Source organism: Papio anubis, chromosome 5, assembly GCF_008728515.1.
Source record: "Papio anubis isolate 15944 chromosome 5, Panubis1.0, whole genome shotgun sequence".
NCBI lineage: Eukaryota > Metazoa > Chordata > Mammalia > Primates > Cercopithecidae > Papio > Papio anubis.
Genome location: NC_044980.1, coordinates 135,876,115 through 135,896,599, shown reverse-complemented (window position 1 = coordinate 135,896,599; position 20,485 = coordinate 135,876,115). Strand labels below are relative to the sequence as shown.

Sequence of the window (20,485 nt, the reverse complement as noted above, 5' to 3'; positions counted from 1 at the left end):
TCTGCCGACCCAGAAGGCCAAGGGTTGAGTGTGACCTGGGAAACCCCCATGCTCTGTGCCTTGTTCCCCCTTTTGTCTACCTGTACCTGATGGGTATCTCTGCTATGCTGAATGCAGGGGCTGGGCACACACAATGGCAGCCCCTGTGGACGTGAGTACAGTCAAGGGCTGGTCCCCAGGAACCCATCTCTGCTCTAGCCTGGAATGTGTTTACAGATATAGCCAGGACCCCAGAGTCAGGTGCAGCACCCACTGCTCAGACAAAAGTGAGGAAAAATTGTCACTGTGAACTATGAGAGCATCAGGGCCTTTTTTGAAGATGGATACAATGATGATGATGGTTTTCATAATAAAAATATTAACTTATTGAATGCTTAATACGTGTTGAGTACCATTTTAAACATGTGATGCGTATGATCTCTTAAAGCCACTTTCAGGTCCTGGGCTGGGTCTTTTGCAGGCACAATCTCATTCACGGTGGTAACAACTCAACGCGGAGCTGATTACACTAGTTCACTCTTCACGATGTCTCCGGAAGTCCTGCTGCTGCTCTTTTATTTTGGGAAAAGACACAGAAACACACACACACACACACACACACACACACACACACACACACACACACACGCTTTTTTTTCTTACCCATTGTATTGAGATTTTCCCTAGGGAGGAGCTTTGAAAATGCCAGTTATTTCTGTGCTCCCCTTGCCCCCGCCCCCCGCCCATATCTTTGTGAGGGGATGAGAAACTCACCGTTATCGAAGACCGTGCCTGCCGTGAACGAAAGTTCTGAGTCATGTTCAGCTTTGCAGGCATACAAGGCTTTCGCCTTCCGGAACGGTGTGCTGTGTGAAAACAGGAGTTTATTTAACATTTTTGAAAAAACCCTTAGAAAGCCCCAGATATTTAATCTCCCTTCTTCCCTTTCCCTGTAAACTACCTAGTCCCCTCTCGTGGGAAGTGCCTGGCAAGGCAGCCAGATGGCAAGACATGAGGTGGGAAAGCTGCAAAGGTCACAGGAGAAAAATGAGAAATATTCAGAGAAAAGCCATAAGCTTCAAGAAACTACACTTCTTGTGGGGTCACTTTGTGCCATGTTAAAACTCTACCTGGGAGTTACAACAGCCAAACAGCGGGAGGGCAGGCTGGGCCCCATTTTTGGAGTGGGAGTGCCTTGTGGGAGGGGAGGGAAGCAGGGGCAGGAAAGAAGTTCCAAGCTGCTCTGGGGAACACGCTCCCAACAGACCCTGTTGAAAGCTGGCAATGCTCAGTGAGTCAAAAAGGAGAAATTCCAGCAAAGCCAAGTTTCAGTTCCAGGCCACGGGCGGACATGAGCTCTCCCAGATGTTCCTGATTTCTTACCAGGCTGGGTCTTGCTGGTGAGGCAGGATTCCAGAGCTGGAGCTCTCCAACCCCCAGGGGAGGGAATAGACAAGGTGCATGAGGGCAATTACACATGTGTGTGCACGAGCCCACACGCGCACCTGTATGGGGAGTGTGGGGAGGAGGAAGAAGGGAGAGGGGACACGAGGCGTTTTGTTTGTTTTGTTTTTGCTTTTCTCATGTCCAATGAGTGTTTACAATCACTCTCACTGTGCATCCGAATCACCTGGGGAACATTTAGAAAATGCAGATGCCTGGGTTCTACCCAGATGTGCAGATATTATATAGGCATCGTTTTTTTTTTTTTTTTCTTTTTTTTTTGAGATGGAATCTCACTCTGTCACCCAGGCTGGAGTGCGGTGACACCATCTTGGTTCACTGCAAGCTCCGCCTCCCGGGTTCACGCCATTCTCTTGCCTCAGCCTCCCGAGTAGCTGGGATTACAGGCGCCCACCACCACGCCCAGGTAATTTTTTGTATTTTCAGTAGACACAGGGTTTCACCGTGTTAGCCAGGATGGTCTCAATCTCCTGACCTCGTGATCCACCTGCCTCTGCCTCCCAAAGTGCTGGGATTACAGGCGTGAGCCACCGCACCCGGCTGAGCATCAGTATTTTAAAAAAGCTCTCCAAGTAATTCCAATATGAAATGAGGGTTGAGAGCCACTGTTCTAGAGCAGAGGGTGGCAACCTTTTTCCGCAAAGGGCCAGGTGGTAAATATTTTAAACTTTGTGAGCCACATGGTCTCCATTGTGCAGGCTGATCCAAGTAAATGGTTATCTCAAATTTATTGCTGGGCCATAGTTTACTGTTGTTCCCTCTGGTTTTCTAGGAACCAAGAGATGATGGCCAGGTGGGAAAATATTGGGAAAGCAGGAGAAAATGAAGTGGGACCCCTGGGAATGAAGGAAAGAAGAGTCCTTAGTATTCATCGGCTTCAACAGGAAAACGGCTCTTCCTGGCTAATTATGATGAAAGAATAAAGTTCAGGACAAGGGGCACAGTCTGTGAGCCAAAGAAACCAAGTCTGTGTTGGCCAGCAAGGACCAAATATCCTATGTGCAACTTTCCAGGGAGGAACATAGGAGGCTTTTTTTTTTTTTTTTGAGAAGCTGGGAAGCAGAGAGGAGGAGTGACTTGGCTGTGAGAAGTGCTAAAACAGATAAAAGACTATACTGACAGGCAAATGGAGCCTGTTATGACATTGAAGGTGAAAGGAGAATCTAGTTCACATTAGCCGGGGTCTCAGAGACCAGGTTTTGAGGCAATATTTCTGCCTCTTGATGACAGGGCAGAGCAGGTTCTGGGCAGGGCAGAGCAGGTGGGTAAAAAGCAAAGAGACCAGGGAAGGGAGACTAAAAGTAAGGGAAACAGCATCTGAGGAAAAGCTCTTCTGACTGGATTTTTGCGAACATTACTTATTAACCTCACTAAATAAGGATAATGGGACAAAACAGGGGCAAGCCGGGAAACCAGCAGGGGTATTTGGCAGACAGAAATAAAAGGGAATGGTCCAGGTGTCCAAGATTATCATTTAAAAGGAGTAACATTCCATTGATATTAGGTTTGTGAAATTGAATAATGAAGTGGCAATAACATAATACATTAAAAAATAACAGACTAAGTGCTGTGGCACATGCCTGTAATCCTAGCACTTTGGGAAGTGGGAGGATTGCTTGAGCCCAGGAATTTAAGACCAGACTGCAGACACCTCCATCTCTACAAAAAAATTTTAAAAATTAGCCAGGCATGATGGGACACGTGTGGAGTCCAGGTTACTTGGGAGGCTGAGGCAGGAGGACTGGTTGAGCCCAGGAGGTTGAGGTCGCAATGAGCAGAGATTGCACCACTGCACTCTAGTCAAGTGAGACCCTGTCTCAAAAAAAAATGTAAGTAAATAAATAAATAAGCAAGCCAAGAAAGGGCCTTGTTTTTTCCTCAAGTTGATAAGTAGCCAATAGTCTATGGGAGGAATTTTCCCTTGAGATCTCCCTCTACTGCCATAGGATAGGCACAAAAATGGGAGAAATGATAGAAGAGGTGCTTTTAAAGGGGGCCATTTGTATTGCCCAAGGAGTAGGAATGGGTAGGGTTGCCAGATAAAATACAGGACACCTAGTTAAATTTGGATGGCAGATTAAACAATAAATATTTCTTTAGTATACATTATGCCCCAAATATTGCATGGGACATATGTATATGAAAAAATTTTTGTTGTTTATCTACCATCCAAATTTAACTGGGTATGCTGTATTTTTATTTTATTAGCTAAATCTGGCAACCCTACCCAAAAAGTCTTATCTTCTTAAAAGCTTGTCAGCTCAACAACTCAAGTGTCCCGTAACTCCTTCTCAAAGGCCTTAAGCAGTTTGCTTTAGGTAGGGTTCCTACCAAAACAGACAAATCCTGTTGGCAGAAAGATTGTGTTTGTAGGCTTTGGCTCTGATTGAAAAAAAATAAAAAATCTCCACCAGGCATCATTGGTTCTTTGGCTTCCTGTTCTCCACAGTGCATCTCAAAACTGGCTACAGAGAGCCTGGAGCAGTTTTTGGCTGCTCCTGTCACACTGCCCTTCAGACTTCAGCTGGGCCTTTAAAGGCATGAACAAGTTTGGATCCTCCTGCTAGTTCCCTTTTAATTTTCGCCTCCGAGTATGGCACAAGGCCTGGAAAGCACACACAGGAGTTTCCCTCAAATGCCCTTGCAAACCTTGCAAAATGATGACCCATTCTCCATCATATGGCATTACAGGGAGGTGGGACCAGCTAGACCGGCAGGTGGCAAAGGGTTGATCATTTAGGCATAATTTCCAGGGACTCCTGTGCAAATGCAGGTTATGGGTTTGGGGCTGTGGGCTTTTATGGGGGAGGGTTTAGCAAGTGAAAGAAAAGGGAAATATGGAGGGAATGCGTCTCCAGCACCCTTTCTCTACTGTGCTGCAAAAGGCATCTTCATTCCTGACTTTGAACAAAGTCTATAAATGATTTGAAGAGGGGACAGTGATATGGTTTGGCTCTGCATTCCCACCTGAATCTCATCTTGTAGCTCCCATAATTCCCGTGTTGTGGGAGAGACTTGGTGGAGATGACTGAATCGTGGGGGATGGTCTTCCCTGTACTGTTCTCGTAATAGTGATTGGGTCTCATGAGATCTGATGGTTTCAAAAATGGGAGCTTCCCTACACAAACTCTCTTTTTGCCTGCTGCCATCCATGAAAGACAGGACTTCCTCCTCCTTGCCTTCTGCCATGATTGTGAGGCCTCCCCAGCCATGTGGAACTGTAAGTCTGTTAAACATCTTTTTCTTCCCAGTCTTGGGTATGTTTTCATCAGCAGCATGAAAACCGACTAATACAGACAGGAAGCAATTTCCAGAGGAGATATCATTCAGAAGTTCATGGGACCACTGATTAGGTCTAATTCAATATTTACTTTTAAAGGCTTTGCTCAGGGAAGGAAATCTGAAGCTTCATGCTCTGGAAGTGGATTTGGGGGAGGCCTCAATGGACCTGAATAATGGGTGTATACCACCACCTCTTTGCTATACACTGCAGTGTACAGATTTTGGCCCTCTCTGTTCCTCTGATGAGCTGGCTCCCCAGCAATGTTGCTATCTGTGCTCCCCTGGGCACACATACTTAGCCCAACTCTGCCTTGACTTTTTTTTTTTTTTTTTGAGATGGAGTCTAGCTCTGTCACCCAGGCTGGAATGCAATGGCGCGATCTTGGCTCACTGCAACCTGTGCCTCCCAGGTTCCAGCAATCCTCCTGAGTAGCTGGGATTACAGGCGCCTGCCACCATGCCTGGCTAATTTTTGTACTTTACTAATTAGTAGAGATGGGGTTTCTCCATGTTGTCCAGGCTGGTCTTGAACTCCTAACTTCGGGTGATCTCCCCGCCTCAGCCTCCTGAAGTGCTGGGATTACAGGTGTGAGCCACTGTGCCCTGCCTGCCTTGACTATTTCAAGAGGGCAGCTTCCTAACGGGTGTCCAAATGGTGCTATTCTAACAATGGCCAGGGGAGGAGGTACTGACTGATCGTGACCCCAGACACACAAGATGGGCAGATTCTATTGCCACTGCCCTCTGTCAATCTGGAAATACTCTGGGAGGTAGGAAGAGGTAGGAAGGAAAAAGAGTCTGGAAATATTTGGGGAGATGAAAACGAGTGAAGAGGTAAAGATGCTTGACAAGAAACAGGGCCCCAAAGCTCGGAGTCACAAAAACGTGAGTAGCATCAAGGCAGAGAGGGCATTTTAGGATTTTAGCTGAGTGATGCCACTCTCGAGTCTCTTAACCCATTTTGTCCAAAGGGCCAATATTTTGAAGATTTTTACTCCATTTTGATAAAAATGAAGGAACTACATTCTCCTAAAGCCCAAGTTTCTCTAATGAGTGAGTGAGGCATTTTGGAAGCTGACTTGTCTGTGGTCACTTAGTTTCCTCTGGTTCAGGTCCGCATGATCTAATGAGAATAATCCATGCTATTTCTGGTATCTTAAAAAGTTAATGTCTCCCAAAGTGCCCAGAAGATGTCCAAGGAATGATTAGGAAATCACTAGAATGTCAGGAAGACATGATCTGAAAATTTCCCTTATTTATAGGGAAAAAGAATTTATTGAAAAGCTCCTTCCCATCATCCGGGACAAAGCCAGGTAGAAAGCTGTATAAAACCTAAAAGAGCAAGCCAGGCTCTGGGCTGGGAGCTGCATGGAAACTCAAAGCTGGGGTTACCCACGTGTTTGGAGGAAAGAGTGCTGAGCTGAGGGGGAGAAGTCCTGAATTCTGGACTGGCTCTCATTTAGTCATGTCATTGTGTCCAAGTCACCTCACTGTGCTTTAGTTTTCTTTTTCCACAATAGGTTTCAGGCCATTTCTCTTCTCATTCTCACATGAGGATAGAACGAAATGATAGATGTGTAAGTGCCTAGTGGGGAATAAAGTAATATATGTATCTGTATCTATATAAATAGCATGGGGTTTTCTTTTCTTCTAAAAGTGAAACTCGGCTTGACCAATTATTTAAGCCTCTCTGCTGGATCCACCCTTTGGAGAAAAAGACAGAAGAGAAAATACTCCCAAAGCCCAAAACGCTTCTGATGCTTAAAACTGGGCTCTACTATCTGGTTGTCTGAAAGCCGAGACTAAGCGTGAGAGAGAAGCATGTTCAGGAGTTTCACAGCATAGGAATTCTGCAGGATCCCTATTCATTCTTTTCCTGGTTGTAAAGAGCTCTTTTTTTCCCAAGGAGCACAAGAGCAAATAACTTAAGTGCGGAAGTCACAAAAGCAGGGAAAGCTACAGCATGGCCCTGAGAAGAGGAACTAGGTCAAGCTGCTCTCCCTCAGAGAGAGGTAGTGCCTGTTCCCAGGACAGCTCAGGCTTCATGACACACAGAGACAGAAGCAGGCTGGGAGCATGGATGGTTCTGGGAGTATATGGGGGACAAGGAGGCATAAGCCATGAGCAATTTAAGAGAAATCATTTCGTCTCTCAAGCTTTTATTCTGTGTTCTATTTGGCTCTCCCATACTGTATCTGGTCTAAGTGACTCGGTGTCACTGCTCAGGGAAGCCCAATCCTGCAAATAAATGTTGCCTGATGCTACCCGATGAAAAGGAGAGAAGAAAAGGTTGGCACGTGTCTCAACACTGTTCCTGCTTATGTTATCTTATACCAAAGCACAGCGAGCACATGAAATTGAGAGAGCCGTCAAAACCAGAGTCTGATTCAGGAGGTGCTCCTTCGCCTAACTCTAGGCACCAGAGAGATTAGTTCAGAAACTTGAGTCAGGGTTAAAAAGGGTGTGAAAAATGCCATGCTGGTTCATGCAAATGGTCCCTTTTAGCTCTGGTCTCTTAGGATGGAACCACAGGAGAGCAGAGGCAGCCCCCTGTTGTCCCTGGCCAGCTTTGGATAAACGGGAACAGATTGGTCATCATCCGAGATTTTACCTGGAGTCTTCACGTACCGCTTCTTCTGGCCTGTCAAAAAGCAAGTGCAGGTTTGGATGGCAGGGAACAAAGTTGACGAGGAGGCTGAACACTGCATGAAGAGAGGACCAAGCCAATGAGAGAACAACGGCAGCAACAGAAAACCAAACAAACCCTGCAACAGACCTGACGGGGGAGGAGTCGCTGGACGTGGATGAGGTGGGCATAGGGCTGGATGGCGCCGAGAACATGGGCCAAGATGGCGAGAGGGGTGAAGTTGGGCTTGGATTCGGGGGGCTGCAAGACATAACAACCAGAAAACTTGTCAGCACACAGGGAAACCACAATGGGAGCACAGGAGGTCATGGGAGGCCAGATGACGGAAAGCTGGGCAGAGCAGAGGAGCACCGAAACCCAGGGACGTGCTGTCAGGGCCATGTCACAGTCCTCCAGACCAAACCTCCGCATCCAAGTAACGTCTGCTCTGTAATTCCTCGGAGTATAAACGAGCTTTGCCCAGCAGAACAACTGCTTTTCAGGTGATAGAAGCTTCTTCAATCATGTCCATTGGTGACAAATGCCCTGAGCCCATGCACATGAGCTCCCCCACACACACGCTATCACCAGCCTTGTTCTGAGGCAGGGCTAGCTTATAGTGAGCCTTCCGCCTCCACTCTTGGGAGAGTGTTTTTCAGGTTATGTCTCAGCAGAAATGACCTTTTTTTTTTTTTTTTTTCTTCTGGGCCACAAAGGCCATTCAGTGAGAGAATAATTTCCTGTTTGCATTTTTAACTAGATGGGCTGTGTGCCACTGGAGACCTGAAGTACTGCATGAAGAAGGCGAGAGCCGATGGAGGTGAATACAGATACACCTCTTGGGAGAAGGTATGCAATTACCAGCAGAATGCGGTTCCTCTGAGGTTTGCTGCCCGGGCTTGCCCTTTCTCCTTTCGTGGAATTTGGGCATTACGATACTCAAAGGAAAAGCCCCAGAGGGAAGGCAACGAAAAAAATGAACTGAACCTTCAATTTGTTCTTTTTGTTCTTTGACGGGTGGCTAATGAAAAGTTTGGAGAGGAAAGGTTGAAATTACTCACTGAAATGTGGCTTGTGGATTTTAATTGGTTGTGTTAGCCCTTGGACTTATTTCCACAAATGACACAAGCACCTTCACAACTCTGTGAAATCATACATCACAAATAGGGCAAACACCGATGACTGAGAGAAACCAGTTCAGCCACACCACCACTTGCCACCCTTGAATCTCAGCAGACTGCTGGACTGTTTGAAGTAAGCACTTCATGGGGGCAAAAATGACAGAAATCCAGTTCAAGGGGAACAGGCTTTCTAAGCATACTGCAATTTAGCAGGCACACACAAACGTCCTACTTACTGGGACTTCCCTGGGGTTATACCAATTCAAACATGACACCCAAGAGTAGCCCTAATTACTTACTGTTGTAACTCCTATAGACAAATTAACAGCAAAAACCACAGCGTGGGTTCATCAGAGAGGCTCAAACTAATGTGACTGATAAACACTTTATTACATTTAATTATGTATATTTTTAGAATATAAATTCCATGAGGCAGAGGCTTTTGTTTTGCTTACTGCTGTATATCCAATGTCTAAAATAGTGTCTGTAGGTATTATATTTAACAAATCATTATTGAATAAACTAATGAATCTCATTTACACACCCGAAAAGCCCACAAACAGGTACTGCTATAATTCCCATTTCACAGATGTGGAAACCCGGGCTAAGCTGAGGCTTCCCTAAGGATACCCAGTCTATAAGTAACAGGGCTGAGGTTCAAACCTCATCTGCTGATTCTAAGGCCAGGGCTCCTGCAGCCAGTGTACTCCCTCTGAGATAGCAGGACTTGCCCTGTTCCTCTAGCCTGTGCCAAGCTTCTTTACAGACTCAGTCACAGCATTAGAATTCTTCTTAACCACTGATTCATGTGTTTCCTTTAGATCCCTCCCCTATTTGCATGGGAAAATGACAATACAGTGATAGAGAATCACAATAAGACTCAACATATTCTAAATTCCAACAGAATCCCCAATCCTGCCTCCAGTGTTCGCTCTGGCAGATTCATATAGCAGATGGAATTCACATAAGAGAAGAAATAAAATGGAAAGAGTATGACTCTTTAAAACTTTTTTTTTGTGAATCCAGCAAAAGCTAGTCATTGAGCACTTAGTATATTCAAGACAATAAATGATATTTGCCAAGGTCCCTTGACCTCAAGAGCTTAAAATATATTTGACAAGAAGCAACAGATTTAAAAACAATAGTAATGTAAGACAGTAAGATCGATCAGCTGAGGGCTAAGCTATTATTAGCTTAATACCCGGCTCCCCCTTGATTCTGTCTCGAGTCCTAGGAAAAGTGTCAACTTCTTTCTACTGTGCAGTCCCCATTTTCTTCCACAGTTTCTGCTAGTCGGAGAGGCCTCACTTTCTCAGTCCTCTCAACACAACCCCGCCCCACCAGACAATGACCTAGTAGGCAAAGCCTGGCAACAACTTTCAAACCACAACCCAGTCCAGGAACCCAAGCAGAACCAGGGACAATTTGGAGGTTCAAGAGAACAGCCCAGACCCACGGGCTTTTACCAATGTGTTCTTTTGGTCAGTGGTTACCACAGGACAATTAAAAAGTCCTTCCAACTTTTTTTTTTTTTTTTTTAATGACTTTAATAAGTAGGAAACACCTCCAGCTTCCTATTCCATCTGTACCAAGAATTATGCCTTTGGCTAATGGCATAGTTGGGAACATATTCTGTGAACACAATGTGGGTTCTAAATGGTTTTCACATCCTCAGATATGTAAGTGGTTCTTGGCCAGAAGTACATGGCTGAAATTATCTGGGGGTGCGGCTAGAATGCAGGATATTCGTAACTATTATAATAACTTGCTCCTCAATCCCCATGTTGATTATCATAGTATCAACTGCAATTTTTTTTTTTTTTTTTTGAGACAGAGTTTTGCTCTTGTCGCCCAGGCTGGAGTGCAATGGTGCGATCTTGGCTCACTGCAGCCTCTGCCTCCTAGGTTCAAGCTATTCTCCTGCCTCAGCCTCCCAAGTAGTTTGGATTATAGATCCCCGCCACCCTGCCTGGCTAATTTTTTGTATTTTTAGTAGAGACAGGGTTTCACCATGTTGGTCAGGCTGGTCTTGAACTCCTGACCTCAGGTGTTCCACCCACCTTGGCCTCCCAAAGTGCTGGGATTACAGGCATGAGCCACCGTGCCTGGCCTCAAATGTAATTTTTAACAACAGAATTTCAGAATTTCATTTGTTTGTTTATGGTTTAGCCATAGCAGTAACATTTGGTATTAAGTGACCACTTTTTCACATTTATTACCACTATATTTGAATTGGCATAATAATAAAATGCATACTCCATAGTACTTCTGTGATTTTTTAAAATTAAAGTTCTGGGATACATGTGCAGAATGTGCAGGTTTCTTACACAGATATACAAGTGCCATGGTGGTTTGCTGCACCCATCAACCTGTCATCTACATTAGGTATTTCTCCTAATGCTATCCCTCCCCTAGCCCCCTACCCCTTGACAGGCCCTGGTGTGTGATGTTCCCCTCCCTGTGTCCATGTTTTCTCATTGTTCAACTCCCACTTAGGAGTGAGAACATGCGGTGTTTGGTTTTCTGTTCCCGTGTTAGTTTGCTGAGAATGATGGTTTCCAGCTTCATCCATGTCCCTGCAAAGGACATGAACACATCCTTTTTTATGGCTGTATAGTATTCCATAGTGTATATGTGGCACATTTTCTTTATCCAGTCTATCATTGATGGATATTTGGGTTGGTTCCAAGTCTTTGCTATTGTGACTAGTGCTGCAATAAACATACATGTGCATGTGTCTTTATAGTAGAATGATTTATAATCCTTTGGGTATATATCCAGTAGTGGGATTGCTGGGTCAAATGGTATGTCTGGTTCTAGATCCTTGAAAAATCACCACACTGTCTTCCACAATGGTTGAACCAATTTGCACCCTCCAGCCACAGTGTAAAAGCTTCCTATTTCTCCACATTTCTCTCCAGCATCTGTTGTTTTCTGACTTTTTAATGATCGCCATTCTAACTGGCATGAGATGGTATCTCACTGTGGTTTTGATTTGCATTTCTCTAATGACCAGTGATGATGAGCGTTTTTTTCATATGTTTTCTGGCCACATAAATGTCTTCTTTTGAGAAGTATATGTTCATATAATTCACCCGCTTCTTGATGGTTTTTTTTTTTTTTCTTGTAAATTTGTTTAAGTTCCTCGTAGATTCTGGATATTAGCCCTTTGTCAGACAGACAGATTGCAAAAATTTTCTCCTATTCTGTAGGTTGCCTGTTTACTCTGATGATAGTTTCTTCTGCTGTGCAGAAGCTTTTTAGTTTAATTGGATCACACTTGTCAATCTTGGTTTTTGTTGCCATTGCTTTTGGTGTTTTAGTAATGAAGTCTTTGACCATGCCAATGTCCTGAATGGTATTGCCTAGGTTGTTTTTTGGGTTTTTACAGCTTTAGGTCTTACGTTTAAGTCTTTAATCCATCTTGAGCTAATTTTTGTATAAGATGTAAGGAAGGGGTCCAGTTTCAGTTTTCTGCATACGGCCAGCCAATTTATTAAACAGGAAATCCTTTCCCCATTGCTTGTTTTTGTCAGGTTTGTCAGAGATCAGATGGTTGTAGACGTGTGGCGTTATTTCTGAAGCCTCTGTTCTGTTCCATTGGTCTATATATCTGTTTTGGTATCAGTACCATGCTGTTTTGGTTACTGGAGCCTTGTAATATAGTTTGATGTCAGGTAGCGTGTTCCCTCCAGCTTTGATCTTTTCGCTTAGGATTGTCCTGGCTATATGGGCTCTTTTTTGGTTCCATATGAAATTTAAAGTAGTTTTTTCTAATTCTATGAAGAAAGTCAATGGTAGCTTGATGGGGATAGCATTGAATTTATAAATTACTTTGGGCAGTATGGCCATTTTCATGATATTGATTCTTCCTATCCATGAGCATGGAATGTTTTTCCATTTGTTTGTGTCCTTGTCTTCTTTCCCTGAGCAGTGGTCTGTAGTTCTCCTTGAAGAGATCCTTCACAACCCTTGCAAGTTGTATTCCTAAGTATTTTATTCTCTTTGTAGCAATTGTGAATGGCAATTGGAAAGCAAAAAATAAAAATAAAAAATAAAAAAGCAGGATTGCAATCCTAGTCTCTGATAAAACACTTTAAACCAACAAAGATCAAAAAAGACAAAGAAGTATATTAAATAATGGTAAAGGGATCAATGCAAAAAGAAGAGCTAACTTAATGCAACAAGAAGAGCTAACTATCCTAAATATATATGCACCTAATACAGGAGCACCCAGATTCATAAAGCAAGTTCTTAGAGACTTACAAAGAAACTTATACTACCACACAATAATAGCGGGAAACTTTAACACTCCACTGTCAACATTAGACAGATCAAGACAGAAAATTAACAAGGATATTCAGAACTTGAACTCAGCAATGGACCAAGCAGACCTAATCAACATCTACAGAACTCTTCACTTCTGTGATTTTTTAAATGACTAAAGAAATTATGCCTTTTGTTTATTTGTACTTTAGAGTCATGGCAATAAACCTATCAACAATACTACTGCACATTTTTATGTACCACAATGATGCCTATTGCAACAGAAGGACTGTAAACAGACGAACACTCCTCCAAGAAATAAAGAGCACATTGTATTTTGGTTCTGATGCAAAACTAAAGGTGTATGACTACGCATTCTCATACTCATAGAACAAACACATATGTGAGATATAAGACGCACAGGGATGGTTATTATGGCCCAGGACTCTGTAGAATCTTAAATTCTCCTTTCACTACAGAAGTGTCTGGCTGTAGGTTACTTAAAAATGACAACGGCAGACAAAATAAATAAATAAATAAAATAAAAATCTTGCTCCCTCCAGCCTCTCATCAAACCCAAAACAAAACAGACAAATTTCAAAATGGTCAATTTCACTCCTGGCTCTGAAACCTCCAATATCAAATTTGCAACCCCTTTCCCACTAATGAAGCCAAGGATAACAAACAATTAAAAAGAGGATAAAATGATTTTATAACTACAATTCTAGCAGACGACTCCTAAAGGCATTCCTACAACCCTCAGAGTCCAGATGGGTGTATTGAGCTGAATACCCAGTGCCCCTAAATATTCCTGGGTTCCTGCCAGGCCCCCACATCTAGGCGCAATGACAGCAACAACATGGCATATACTTTAGCATGGAAGGAACATTTCCTGGTCTGGTTTGGATTCAACTGGTAGGCTTACATCCACTTTAGTTTGCTGGTCCACAGTGTCCTCAGAAGGAGTCAGACAGTCCCAGTCAGTCTCTCTGAAATTCACTGGACAGTGAAAGAATAACGGTTTAGGAAGATAAGGCTAAAAGGTTTGGCAGCATACTGGGTTGTGGCTGATAGTTCAAGTACAGTGTGTAGCAATATCATCAGCTTGACACCCTTCTGTGGTGACTCACTTGAATGATGGAACATCTGCTGGACCAGCCAGGGAATGCCTGCCGTACTGTGGCAGGGCTGCCCAGGCAGGCTCCCAGTGTGACAAGGGATGTGGCAGACCCTCTCTGGTCTCCACACCACAGTAGTAGAGCTACTACAAGATGAAAGGTTCTATTACTGGAGGAGTAAGCTGGCCGTGAAGAAGGAAGTTAATCTTTCAAAATTCTAATAATGAAAATTACCGACGGCCTTGTAGAAAATTGGAAAATACCAAAAATAAAGAAGAAAAGAAATACAATCATACATAATTTATGCCACTGATAATCACTGTTAACACTTTGGCATATTTGTCCTCGCTTTTTTTGGAGAATTATACTACACATGTAGTTAATACCCTGCTTTTTTTCCACTTAATAAGGCATTTTCCAATGCCATTATATAGCCTTTGATAACATATTTTAAAAATGGCTACAGGTGTTCTATTGTATGGTATATTCTGATTTATGTAACCATTTTCTTATTGTGTACATTCAGACTCCTATCCCCCTTTAGCTATTATAAATAATATTGCAACTCACATCTTTGTAGAGGATCCCTGCCAGTGTCTCAATTGTGTCCTTAGCATAAATTCCTGAAAGTAAAATTAGTGGGTCAAAGGCTAGGAGTTTCTTTTAAAGGTCTTGATATACCATGCCAATAGCTTTCCAGAAAGGTTCTACTGCTGTGCATTTCCACCAACATTGAGAATTCCTTCTCACCATGACACCACCAACATTAAGCATGATCATTAGAAAAAAATTAGATGGACATTTTTTCAGTGTTCAGAGGTTACCTTGGACTCTTTACTTTCCTGATATTTTCAGTGATATATGAATGAATACAATTCCCTGCCTGTGTTGTTTCCACATGGAAGCAATGTTTAATTTTCCAAAGGGCATTTTGACAAGACGGTCGTATGGGGAAGAAGACAGGCAGATGGATAGACAGACAGATATCCACAACCTGGAGACATGAAACCCCCTAGTTGAAAGGTATGGCTGCTCCCAAAGGAAAAGAGAGTAGTGGATTTGTAGCTTAGTGTAGGACTTTCAAAACAAGGATGAAGTAGGAGGGATGAGGCACACAAGGAAGGGCCTGAGAGTCTTGCACTAAGAGTCTCCGCAGTGTCAGACTATGGAGAAGCAGTAAAATTGGCATTTGCACGCCTCTGCCAGGCAGTGGCTGATGATCTGCAGTCCAGGTCCCCAATCATATGTCTCAGGCCTGGGCTGAGCCTTGGATCACCGGCCCAGGGCTCATCTTAATGCTGTCAGTTCCCCTTCCGGGTTAGACTGTTAACTGGGGATGGTGCTATTTAAGTAACAGGGGGCGGCTTTAATTTTCCCTATGATGAAAAAGAGAAGAAAATTCCATGAAAATCTAAAATGTCCTATCTAACCTAATCCCATTTCACTGAATTCTTCTTCCTTGGAAAATATCCCTTTATGGTTTGACTTAAGGTAGAGGGAAATCAAACTTTAGCCAAGAAAATAGAGCCAAAAGGAATAGCGGTAAATTGGCTAGTGGTAAACCAGACCAAATGACACAAAACCAGTTTTTATCTGTTGAAAATTTGAAGATATATATTCCTTATGTGTGTCCACTCAAGCTTTTACAACACAGAAATCCTGTATAAGTCCTAACCTCCTGGATTTTCAGTATATACTTCACAACTTTATGAGCAGAAAAAATCCACATGTCCCTGAGCTTGACTGTTCCATGTTCTTTTCTATTACTCATGTGCAGATGTCTTTGCACAGATTATTTCCCCTCATCTAATATAATTTAACATGCATTTTTATTTAAAAAATGACAGAGTTCTGTTTCTTATTTTAATGAAACTAGTGAAATCCCCTTAAGGTCTTAACAATAATAGGGAATTGCATTTTAAAATACTTCTTCAATAATTTGCTTTAAAAATAGCTTGACTAGTGTACAATGCGGGATTCTGTTTTCTAGCTTTAAAAAAATTTTGTTAAACTATTGGGTACTGTGGCTACCACCTGGGAGATGGGATCATTCATACCCCAAACCCCAGCATCACACAATATGCCCATGGAACAAACCTGTACATGTATTCCCTGAATCCAAAAGTTGAAATTATTTACATGAATAAAATAATTTATGAAGTTTTAAATAAACTTTAAACTTAGATGGGGTGAGTAGGAATGGCAAGTAATTCCATGATTTAAACAAAATTCAAGATTTTGGAATAGCACATACATCATCCTTAATGTTCCCCAAGTCAATAATCTGAATCTTTTCCCATTGAATAATACAGAAATATGAGGTAGAGGGAAAAATTCCAGATTGGAAACAAAGACACCTGGACAACAGTCCTAGTTCAACTGCTCATTGTACAGAAAAACCTCAAGGGAAAGGGCCAGAAAGGTTAAATGGGCAGAATGCTTCTATTGTGCACCATGGCTCACAATACTTATTGAGCTTAATATTCTTTCCTGTTGAACCTAAGTGTAGCCTCTCAATCTTTTCCAATACCACATTTCAGGCACAACAGAGTTTCCCAGAATAAAAATTATTTACTTTCTCTCAACTAAAAAATTTCACAATTTATGAATTCATTTTTTAAAAAACACTAAAGCATTTTGGGGGCATTATGAAGTGTTCATATGGTAACATTTGCTATTTCAAAAGATATGAATAGTTGCTAAGAAATCCCAATACTTCCTTACTAGGCATATAACTCTTAAATTGAATGCAGTACAATTGCCTTTCTCTACATAATGAAGATATTGTGCTTGCCAAAACAAATTCACTCAAGTAACATAAAAATAAAAGGAAAGCAATAGTGCTACTACATCCAATCTTTCATTGTTCTGGGGTATAATCTAAAGCCACTGTTTAAATGTTAGAGATGTTTAAACATGATTCTTAAAATCTGTAAGCAAGAAACTATGACTGTCTCAGGGGGTTGAGAGTGTGGAACTGAATGTACAGATATGGACTGTACATTCACTTTTTTATTTATACTGTTTGGAATTTATCATGGGTCTATACTATTTTATACTACTAGTGGAAAGTGCTCTTTTACACATGGTGCTAGAATAACTGGATATCTCTATGGAAAAAAATGACACAATCCCCTACCTCACACCATACATAACAAATGTGTCCCAGATGGATTATAGACCTAAATGCCAAAGGCAAACAATAAAGATTTTAGAAGAAATAACTCCAGAAACTGAAGGTTCCCAAACAGAGGTTGGAATTTATCCAATAGGGCACAGAGAGGGCATATCAAAAACAATATTAAAAGAGTAAAAAGGCAGCCTACAACATACAAATGAGCAAAGGGTTTATAACCAGACTATGTAAAGATTTCCTACTGGTGAGTAAAGACAACCAAGTGGAAAATGAGCAAGAAACCTGAATAGGGATATTAAAAGAGAAAATCCAAAAGAAAAGGCACTCAACCTTTCTGCACTGCAGGAAATGCAGATTAAAACCACAATGAGACGTTACTGCACACCCACCAGAATGACTAAATAGTTAACATCAAAATACTGAAAATACCAGAGGTTTATGAGGATGAGGTACATCCATAATTCATATTTTGCTGCAGGAGGGGTATAAATTGCTACTATCATTTTCAAAAATAGGGTAGCATTATCTATCAAAGGTGAAGATATTATTCTCTCGGACCCAGTAGTTCCATTGCTAGACATACACCCTAGAGAAAGGTGTGTTATGTGTACACTGGAAGACGTGTATTAGAATGTGTATAGCAAATTATTTGTAAAAGCAGAGACTGGAAATTCAAAATTTCAGAAAAAGTAGAATGAAAAAATAATTCTCGTGTATTAATACAATAGTGTACTCTACAGCAATGAAAATGAACTACAGCAACATAAATGACTTAAATATGGTTGAGCAAACGAAGTCGAACTCAAAAAAATAAAATACTGCATATAGGCATATATACAGTCTATCCTCATTATTTCCATATTCTTTATTAGCAAATTCACCTACTTGCTAAAATGTATCTGTAACCTCAAAATCAATACTTTTTTGAAACAAAGCTCTGCCTTGTTTCAGCTTTCATACTGTAAACAAGTGTCTGTTCAAAGTCTACCTAGTACCACGTTTTTGTGTTCTTCAATGGTGATTTTGCCATTTAAAATGGCCCCTAAGCATACAGCTGAAGCACTGTCAAGTGTTCCTAAGCACAAGAAGGTTGTGATGTGCCTTACAGAGAAAATGTGTATGTCAGATGAGCTCCAGGCATGAGTTAATGGTGCTGCTGGTCCTAAGTTCAATGTTAATAAATCAATAGTAATATTAAATAAGGCGTCTTTAAGTAGAAATACACAAAAAACAGGGTGATGTATTGATCAGGTGATGAAAATGTGTGACCAGGGGCTTGCAGAAAGCTCACTTTGTATTTCTCCTCCATGTAATGGCTTAGTATTCAGTAATTCCATGTTTGCAGTGACTTTACAGAACATGACTACCATGAATAACATAATAATGTATTTATGAGGTAAAAATATAAATAAAAACTAATTGATTCCCATAAACATGAGATTAGACATTACCCTTGTAGGGAAGAAGAAGACTGTGATGAGGGAGGAGAAAGCAAGAGATGTGGACACCAGCAAGGTTGCAGTTCTTAACCGGGTGTCGGGGGGTAGTTACTAAATAATAATTTAGTATTATTTAGGGGGTGTTTGCTAAATAACAATTTGTGAAGATGTACATTTATATTTCATGTACTTTTTAATACATGTTCAAATCTATCTTAAAACATATGGATAGTAAATACCTTAACATATTAGCAGCATTCTCTGGGTGATGAGATTAAAGGTAACTTTGAAATAGCTTTATTTTTTTAGAGTAGCTAGAGGTTCACAGCAAAACTGAGCAGAAAGTACAGAGTTCCCCTAGACCCCCTGTCCCCATACATGAAGTTTTTGTGTTTTTAAAACATATTTTTGCAATTAACATGTTACTTTTATAACCACAATTTAATAAATATTACAAAAAAAAAAAAAAAAAAAATTCTCCCCAGCCACCCAAACTGCGACTTTCACTTCATAGAATAAGGATGTTTAATAGAGGCAAAATGATAGTTCAGCCTTTGTTGCACCAATCCATGGTTTAGGTTGCACAATACAGTTGGCAGCTCCCAACTTGTATTGTTTCTCTGCCTACTGCACTGAGAAATTATGTTGACTCTTTTAGAGACTTTTTTATTTTGGTAAACTTATTACAGTAAATCAGTGGTCTCTTCCTTTTACCCGGGGTAGGGGGACATCAAGGAGGGTGTCTCTGATGTAGCATTCTGAGTAAGCTGTACAACATGTTAACAACACAGGCTGAGAGGCATTGGCTCTCTGGCATATTTTCCTATATGGTTTACTTTCAGGGAATAGTTCCTGTTTGGACTAGGGGGAGGAAAAAGATTTAATAAGAATCTAAATGTCCACTGCTGAAAACAAAGGAGTATCTAAAATTAGCAGCAGTAGCCCAAGGCATTTCAGCTCACGGGTAACCCTGGAGAGAGGAGATTCCTTGAGTAAGGAGCCTACAATATTTCACTATGTTCAGGACTTTTCAGCAATAGAAGCAGCACTTCTACTAAGGACAACGTCCAGGATGATTAAGTTAAACTCTTGCAAATGCACAAACCTTGGTCCGGATACTATGAAAGGCAGATGAGGCAGAGAGATAAGGAGAGATAAACTTGGATGAAACGGCTGAAAGTCTCCAAGTCTTTTTCTTTCCCTCCAAGTGAATAGCAGACTTCCCTCTAATTCTGGTGCTTATTTAGTCGTCTAAACATGTGGAAAATTGTCTCTGATCTGATTTTAATCTACTCAAGCTTCTTCTTTACTCCATTTATATTTTCCACACCTGGCCCTGCTCCTTTAGCGTGACCATTCACAAACCTGACATTCTCCCTGTGTTCCCGCTGGCCCTCCACAATGGCTGGCGCAGGCTGCCGTGGTGGAATGTAATCTTACTAGGCTTCACAGTGATTTTTACCCCTTGTTCATTTGGTTCTGAAGAGCTTATTGACTTGACTGGAAAAAAACTTTAAATGATTTTCCAGCAAACTCACCCTTTCCACTGGAGAAAAAGAGTTTTACCATCTGTGAATAAAAACAAACTGAAGAAAAATCATTTTTATATTCTCTTCTAGTTATTGTACTTCAAAACCAAATATCTACAGAGAAGTCAATGAAAAACAGACATGGCAAAACACAATTCTGATCTCACAAAATTATAATTTCTATTTTTTTTCAAATCTGAGGTGGATCCAAATGCACTCTGGATAATCTATGAGTTAACTTACAGTGCAAAAAGGTTTTATACATAAATGCTTAACTTAAGAGAACTATTCTTGGTGAACATTTCAAAATTCAAATCTGATGATCACATCATTTCTCTGCTTAAAACATTTCAATGCTTCCCCATTGCTCACAGGATAAAGGCCTTCTCACCTAGACCGTTACAAGAATCTTCAGCCTGTTTTCTTTACCTTTTACCATTCCAGTCCATCCTACTGTGCACTGTAAGTACATACACCTGCTAAAGACATAGCTTAACAAATATTTGTTGAATGTTGTTGAATGAA

At 41.5% G+C, this 20,485-nt stretch overlaps 1 protein-coding gene across 19 annotated transcripts in view; it reads right to left on the bottom strand.

Annotated features, from left to right (window-relative positions):
• Positions 1-20,485, bottom strand: part of ARHGAP26 (Rho GTPase activating protein 26) — a 519,008-nt gene that overhangs the window by 19,679 nt on the left and 478,844 nt on the right. For 5 of the 19 annotated variants that reach the window (XM_031666806.1, XM_031666805.1, XM_017960311.3 and 2 more), the window contains 3 exons: positions 7,502-7,612; positions 7,337-7,366; positions 754-845 (listed from right to left, as the gene is read on the bottom strand). The exons of 1 other annotated variant lie outside the window; for it this stretch is intronic. In XM_031666806.1, the coding sequence (XP_031522666.1) occupies positions 754-845; positions 7,337-7,366; positions 7,502-7,612 (233 nt within the window). Of the gene's footprint in view, positions 1-392; positions 547-753; positions 846-7,336; positions 7,613-14,451; positions 14,480-20,485 lie in introns of those variants that run through there. 13 more of the 19 variants (XR_004184011.1, XM_009209293.4, XM_009209296.4 and 10 more) reach the window with 7 other exon arrangements.